The sequence below is a fragment of the Eurypyga helias genome, unplaced genomic scaffold (assembly GCF_000690775.1).
Source record: "Eurypyga helias isolate BGI_N326 unplaced genomic scaffold, ASM69077v1 scaffold17245, whole genome shotgun sequence".
NCBI classification, from domain to species: Eukaryota; Metazoa; Chordata; class Aves; order Eurypygiformes; family Eurypygidae; genus Eurypyga; species Eurypyga helias.
In genome coordinates this window covers 1,962-9,371 of record NW_010250987.1, presented here as the reverse complement: position 1 = coordinate 9,371, position 7,410 = coordinate 1,962, and the positions used below count along the sequence as shown (strand labels likewise).

Below are 7,410 nucleotides of genomic sequence, written 5' to 3'. Positions count from 1 at the left end.
TATCTAGCTGAATCATTCTCCTTTCTTAGGTCAAAGCAGTGCTGCTCTTGGAGGAAAAGAGAGAGAGTTGTGTGTGAGCGGTTGCAGAGGGAATTACCATAATGCCCATAACGGAGCGGGCTGAATTTGGGGACATGCTGAAAAGGCCAGCAGCTGAACCCGTGGTAAATGCTAGTGCGAAGTAGCTGCTTTGCTACCAAAAAGAATGCAAACTGTTAAGCTAGGTCCAGTTTCTCTCTTGTTTTTCAGTCAGACAGTTTAAAGGAGGATTTGGGGAACGTTGGCTTAAGTCTCAGCTGCTTTTTAACAAGAACTTAAGACATTTTTCAGACTAGAGGGAAATGTGGGACTGAAATGTGACTCTCAAGTAAAACTTTTTTTTTTAACCAAAAAAAAGGTGGGGTTGGGGGTTTTTTGTGAACTCACCATGGATTTACTACAGTGCTGTGTCCCCAGGCAACATAGGATGCTCTTTCATCTCTAGCAGGAGATACGGTAGCTACGTAGACTTGATTATCAACAGCTCTGTGCTCACAGAAAGGAGGGAAGGGGTGAAAAAACAGGTTGATATTTTTTTTTTAATACCGCCAATTAACTAAGCAGTCGAGAAAGCATTCACTCTGAAGGGCAAGCAGTACACCCCCTGAAGGACCAGCCACCACTGTACATGCTAGGAAGGTCAGAGAAAGGAGAGCCTGGAAAGAGAAGTCTCTAGCACCTGTTCCAGGGTTGGGGGGTAGAATGAACTACACGCTCATTCGGTTTCTAGCAAAGCTGACTGAAGCTGACCGAATGAATAAATGGTACTGCATCAGGAATCCTGGGGTCTGTTTCCATGTGTAATTCCAGCAGTTTTCAAGTGGTTATTGGTTCTTCGGTCCGGAAGTCTGCGTGTGAAGGGCGCTCACAGAGCTAGAGGGAAAAGGTGCACAGGGGGGCGTAACTGCGGCGGGGCTGGCTAATGCCAGTTCCTGCTTTTCTCCTTGAGAGCCAAATCGTTCTGGTGTCCCACGCAAGGCTACAGGAGCAGTGCAGCTTCAATGGCAGAGTGGCCCTGCAGCACCACTTCTGGTGCATAGTGTCATTGGGAACACAAGAACAGGTCAGTTCCACATGCTAAAACTCCCCCTGGAACAGGAGGATAAGCTGTCGCGTTGTTCTTACCGTCCCCTTTGTAGCAGTTCCCAGTGAGCTGGTCCTGTTGTCAGGTTAAATGCCCCGGGGTAGATCAGCAGCTGGCAACCTTTGTGAAAAGAAAATTAGAACCCAACCGTTGGTAAGGGGGAAGATGGGTTACCCTGGCGTGGGCCTCCCACTGAGGCTCAAGGCAAGGTTTCTTGCAGTACTTGCTACTTCTGCCCGAAACAGACCCAAAGAGAGCCTGTCCATGCATGACACGGGTGGTTACTGGGGTCAGCAATGCCCTGCGAGACATGGCCCAGTGTGGGGATATTCACGTCTCCCTCGGCAAAGGTGTATCAGCCACCGATTGTAACTTTACTTAAAGAGCGAAGCCACTCGTTGGAATAACCAAGTCTTGGCCACATGAAGCATTCCGCATTCCTGGGGGAGGATGAGCGTGCCTGATGGCACAGACTGCCCTGCATGCACCACCCTGACGCCGCCCTGCGCCGTTCGGGCCTTAGGGAGCTCCCTTAGGTGACCCAGCCTCACCTTTCTGGCCGTAGACTTGAGCCATCTCAGCAAATCTGATATCGTAGCAGATGCCCAGGCCCACTTTGCAGTACGCTGCTCTCAAAACACAAGAGACGAGTCATATCGCTCCCACGAGCACAGCAACCCGAGCGCAAGACTCCCTGCAGCCATCCTGCCAGCTGTTATTTTGGATGTCTCACGCTAACAAGAGGAGCCATATTTAATTATGTACCCTTGTCTGTAACAAGCATCGGCTATTTGTGGGGGAGAATCCATGCGTCGTGATGAGAGGAAGACTGCTAGAAGTCTTGAAAAACAGCCATTTCCACATAATCACGTTATATCAGGCCTCTGTGTAATATATTCCTCTTTGATTTAGTTGTAGGCGTTTCTTTTCTTGAAAAGAAAAGAATTGAAAGCACTCGCTGCTCTTCACGGACTACAGAAACTACAGTTACGTGCTTTCTTCCAGCAGGCACACTGCAAGGAGGACCAAAGTGACCACGGGAGACGAGACCCTGCAGAGCACTCCGCAGAGGTGTCTTGCTCTTTTATCTACTGTGGTTGACTGAAGAACGTTGGAATGAGATTTACAGTTAATTGGCTGCATTATTATACCATCCTCACATGACACAATGTGCCATCTATTCTTTTCCAAGCCAGATTTTAGAGGACCCATTTTAAAAATGCAACTGCTATTAAAAACCACAGTAACTTCTCGTTAACAAGTCCACAGGACCACTACCGATGAAGGAAAGTGCCATGAGGTACACTTCAACCCTTTCTGCTCCTCTGTCCTTGGCAATCACATCGCCTTTTGGAAAGTTTCAGAAGTGACCCCCGCACTTGGAACAAGCTCAAACCCTATGGACCCTGGTTGTCAAATGCCCAGCGTAAACCTGGGAGCCTGAAAAGCCGTTGCCGGGGAGGAGGAAGGGGAAGAGAACTCGCTCTTGACTGTAGTGTTATTGGGGTAGAGCTCCTTAAAGAAAGGGCCTGGCTTATACTCACGCGTATCGAACACGGAGAAACTATTCCCTGGACTCAGTGTTTCAGACTCTTTGAACTGTATCTTCCCAGGAATATTAATGTCAAACAAATGAACCTGTAATTACAGTATGATTAATAACCACTTCCCTGCTTGGTAATGGAGCCTCTTTCTATTAGGTACGTGTTTTCTAGTTACCGTGACCTAGACTATTTTGTCAGGATCCCAGCTAAACTAAACACTGCGAGATCTCCTAAAGGTGACTTAAAGCCGTTTTCTTCTTTACAGAAATACGCATGTCTAAAGTTATTTGGAAACAAACAAACAGACTGGCCATTTTAACCACCACATACAATCCCTGAGACCCAAGTGATGCACGCATCAAACATTTATAGTGCTTACCAAATAGAGTGCCCTGTCCTCCTCCCATGCAGTAACAGAGAGTAGTTAAAAATAGCTAAAAATGTAACAATTAATTTGTAGTATGGCACTGTATCTTCTTCATGGAAAGAATCCCTTCAAAATAGCCACATACTGTGCTCTAATGAGTAATTTTGCAAAATGAAAGGTGCATATAAAAAGTCCTGAATTTGTCAGGATGACTTTAAAGGATGTTAAAGCAGGTGATATTTTTCTCTCCAAGATCTGAGTGCCATTCCTGCAGAACTTCTCCAGCAACTAGCTTCACCGAGTCATACAGTTCCCACGACTTTGGCTATGCAGATGCCTCTGGGCCCCTGCAGACAGTCGTTATCCCTCCCTTGCAACGCAAGACTCTTCCCAACCGGAGCTTGTTACCCGCTCGCATTTCCCCAGTACAAGCCTGCACTCATTGTACAAGCGACTGGTGTGGGGTGATAGCTGGAAGGCAACACAGAAGGGGCATGTACGTGTCCCAAATAAAAGTTACCTGGAATTTTACTGATGGGACACAGTACTTACCTTCCTATGCTTTGCCAACATCGCCCCGTCAGGCCCAAAGACTGCACATGTATTATACAACCTTCCGCCATCCTCTTCTGGAATGGACCCTTTGTAAAGGCAAGAACAAAGATTTCCCCCACTGTATTACATGGAATTTTGATCCAATGGCACTAATAGGCATTGCCCATTTTTCCCTCAACGAGACAGTCGCAAAGAGTAAACTACCTCCAACGAGATATATGCTGCACTCCTTTGCAACTTCTGAGAGCTTCTGGGTCGATTCCCCAGGGATCTTCTCTGCATACTCCTTAAAGTACTGGGTCCCATATGGGGAATTAAAGCATTCCTAGAATTAGGGAGGGGGAAAAAAAAAAAGTTAAAATCCTGTAACACCACTGCAAGGAGATGTACTTGACCTTTCAAACTCCTCCCCATCGATGTTCTCACACAACCTTTAATTACAGGGATTTAGTTTACAGGAACTCATTATGCAAATCAGGAAATGTCAGGAGGCCAGAGAGACCTTAACAATTAGATAAAACGCAGTGGGTGCGTTGGTGCGAACACGGGCCAAGCAGAACATCAGCTAGGAGGATCACGCAAGCTGCAAGCAGTCTAGATCTCTCAAGATCACAAGGGATGTTCTCATCAGAACAATGAGCCCAGTTCTACCTCGATCATTTGACAAGTTACAAGCTAAACAGATCCTCTCAAAACTGCAAAATGCTCACACTCATCCACAGCCCCTCATTTCTTCATTTTTAAAAGGACCTTTGTAAAAGCCTAAGTTTCTCTCAACTTAGTCTCTGGCTAACACAACCCTTTAAACACCATTTCCTCGCAACTGAAGCATCTTCTGTCCTAGGCTCTAGCTAAAGACTGGCTGTCCCTCCGAGCCAGGCATGTGATCTTTACACAGCAAGATCAACAGAGCGGTTTGATGCCTAAACTAGGTGGCTAGAGGAATTTGAGATGCCCGAGGTACTCAGATCTTCTACTCCGTGTTACGTTTGCCAGCTCTGTGAGGATGTGAGTCGCACCACCACTCCCCCCAAGCCCTTCTTGTCCCCTAAAGGAGTACACCTAAGGCCACAGATAGCCTATCAAACAGTACCAGCACCCACTCGAAAGATCAAGCTGTGAACAACAGTAACCATTTATACCTTACCCGCTCAAGCAAACTTCCTAGCAACTGTCATAGATTCTACTGAACTGGAATAATGGAACCAAAACTTGGAGAGGTTTTTTGCCCCATACACGGCTGCTGGGCCAGCAGGTGCCAGCTAACCCACAGCAGGATTTGTTGATGGCAGAGGCAGGAAGGGAAGTCAAACAAGCTTCCCCCCAGGCTTTTGAAAGCTGGACTGAACCACAAGGAAATGAAAGCAATGCCAGCTGCCTCCTCCTTCCTCTTGCCACTTGCAGCATCCTTACGGGTGGTACTGGAACCGTGGGCTCAAGGGAACAGGCAGAGCTGTGGGCAAGCTTGCGGCAGCAGGGCGTGGGGCTGTTTGTACGCTGAGGCTGGAACGAGACTGCTGACTGCACAGATCGCCTAGCCCTGCGCTCTCCAGAGTGGTGGGAACGAGACTGCTGACTGCACAGATCCCTGCGCTCTCCAGAGTGGTGAGAATACAGGGACAGATCTCTGAATTGCTTTCTGTCAGTGTCTAGATTCAAATGGATTCCGGTTTTATCTCTTTATCCATAAATGTAACCCATGGTTTTTCTCTCACAGATCTTTCCTGGTGCAGAAATGAAGGAATTTTAACGCACCAAGGCTCACCTATCACAGGAAAACTGCCATACGCCTCTGCAGGGGCATAGGTCGTATAGTCAGTTCACGTCACTCCTGTTCTTTATGTAGCATGACTTTAAAAAAAAAAAAAAAGTGGAGGGAAGAGAATATTTCATGCCCACGTCCTAATGCTAGTACAGAATTCGCCTCCCAAAAGTCCGTGAGAAACCTTGCCCTTGTTTGGTAAGGTTTACTCTAAAAGCACAAATCATCATGGGCAACGTGAGCACCTTGACTAAATGGGTCTGGAAAACTCAATGTTTGTACACAATTAAACTAGCAAATAAGAGAGAATCTCAGTGTAGGAGGCCCAGCCAGAACAATCAAAGGCCACATTTGCAAACATGAGCTGTGTTAGCAGAGAGGCGCTGGGAACACTGCCTAATGCTTCACCTCTGACAGCAGGAGGGAAAACATTCAGAGCAAAGGTTCACCCAGAGAACAACTTTGCGCTCCCGAGTCAGAGGCTGCAGGGGTAACACACACAACCCCAGAAGGAGGTAAAAAGCTGCACTGGGAAGGTCACCTCATTGCCAGCACGCTCATCTGTGTGAAAATCCTGCAAGGTAACCACGGCTGACGTCCACAGAGTCAATCCAAAACGATCGGTAATTTTCAGTGGCTATTAACGTTCCCTTGCAAGGAGCTCACAAGAGAAACGTGCCTGAATCATAAGTCAGCCACAAATGACCCGCTGGAACATGCCTGAAGCATATTTTGTTTCTCATGTACTGTCTAATCCAGAATGACTACAGCAAAGAGAGTCATCCTAGACCTGTTTTCTTTCACCTCCGAATCAACATTCTTTAGCTGAAAATCACCTTTTGCTACATTTCTAGCACAAAAGGCTTCTGCAAAGATTCAAACCACAGTGTCACTTTTGTGAATTCAGAACACACCAGTGATGGAATTGCCTGGGATTTAAACCAGCAAAAACTTAACCAGAATCTTATATCACAAAAAAAAACAACCTGCTATTTTTTTCTTCTTGTTTTTCCCCCTCTTAAAGTGTCCTGCTCGACAGAGACCCTGTTTTTTCCAAGTTTGGAGCCTCACAGAGCATCTAAGCTACCCAGAGAGAAGTAAGAATATATAATGCCTTAGTAATGCTATAAAGAGGTTTCCAAGCGTCTGAGCTACAGGTGCTAAGTAGACCATGATCTTTACTCACCGGCAGAGCCACAACTTTTGCTCCTTTAGCTGATGCTTCTCTCACCAGCCCACAGGCTCGTTGAAGGTTTTCTGACTTAACAGCAGATACCTGAAGCTGAATAAGAGCCAGGCGGAAGTCTAAGGACAGAAAATAAAAAATTAGTCAGCAGGATTCCCCCAGGAAAAGCTCTTCAAAATCTGAATTCACTAATGAGCATGTAAGAAAATATTTGCCTATATATTAACATATACACAAACCACTTCCAATGCATTTTGCAGTCTGACTCTGGAAACAGTCTCTTAACCCAGGGAGAACAGCCAAAAACGGGCTTGCTGATGGGAACCATGTATTGCCATCACTCTGCTCAGCTCGGTGGTCACAGAGCTCATGTGCTACTAACAGCCCAGGCAGGACCCAGCCCAATTGCTAACATAAGGTGCTGTCTGACGGAAAGGGAGACCACCAGTCACTAGACCTGCTCCCTCCCTCGGTGTGCTACACGCTCTGTGAGCCTATCTTTTGGTTGTGCTGATTAGCCTCAAGTGACACTGGCAAACTAAAGGATTGGATAATCCCAAAAGCACCAAAGATGGGGATAGTTTGCGTTTATCCCTCAAATCACAGCTAGCCTGGGAAAGGGCTATTAAAAACGACGATAGCATTGTTCCTGATCATTTCTCCGCAGTTTGGTTTGCAGCCAAGAGGCAGCTACAGGTGTTACTGTCACTACTGGGGCTAAGCAGGTTCTGCATTTGCGGGCTCTTGAAGTGCACAAGTGGAAGAGATCAAATCAAGTTCTGTGCATACCCCTTGAACTTGCTTCCATGAATCTCCTAGTATTTTGGGCTGCAGGAAAACACATCTCGATCAGGTAGAACTGTCACCTTTTAA

The 7,410-nt window shown here is 46.6% G+C and overlaps 1 protein-coding gene across 1 annotated transcript in view; it reads right to left on the bottom strand.

The window, feature by feature from the left end:
* The window catches only part of NIT2 (nitrilase family, member 2), a 7,632-nt gene extending 982 nt beyond the window's left edge, over nucleotides 1-6,650 (bottom strand). The window contains exons 1-7 of the mRNA XM_010151869.1: nucleotides 6,538-6,650; nucleotides 3,794-3,914; nucleotides 3,587-3,675; nucleotides 2,668-2,761; nucleotides 1,675-1,749; nucleotides 1,165-1,243; nucleotides 427-525 (exon numbers count right to left, since the gene is read on the bottom strand). Coding sequence (XP_010150171.1) covers nucleotides 427-525; nucleotides 1,165-1,243; nucleotides 1,675-1,749; nucleotides 2,668-2,761; nucleotides 3,587-3,607 — 368 coding nt within the window. The 5' untranslated portion in view covers nucleotides 3,608-3,675; nucleotides 3,794-3,914; nucleotides 6,538-6,650. The remainder of the gene's footprint in view (nucleotides 1-426; nucleotides 526-1,164; nucleotides 1,244-1,674; nucleotides 1,750-2,667; nucleotides 2,762-3,586; nucleotides 3,676-3,793; nucleotides 3,915-6,537) is intronic.
* Nucleotides 6,651-7,410: the final 760 nt, after the last annotated feature.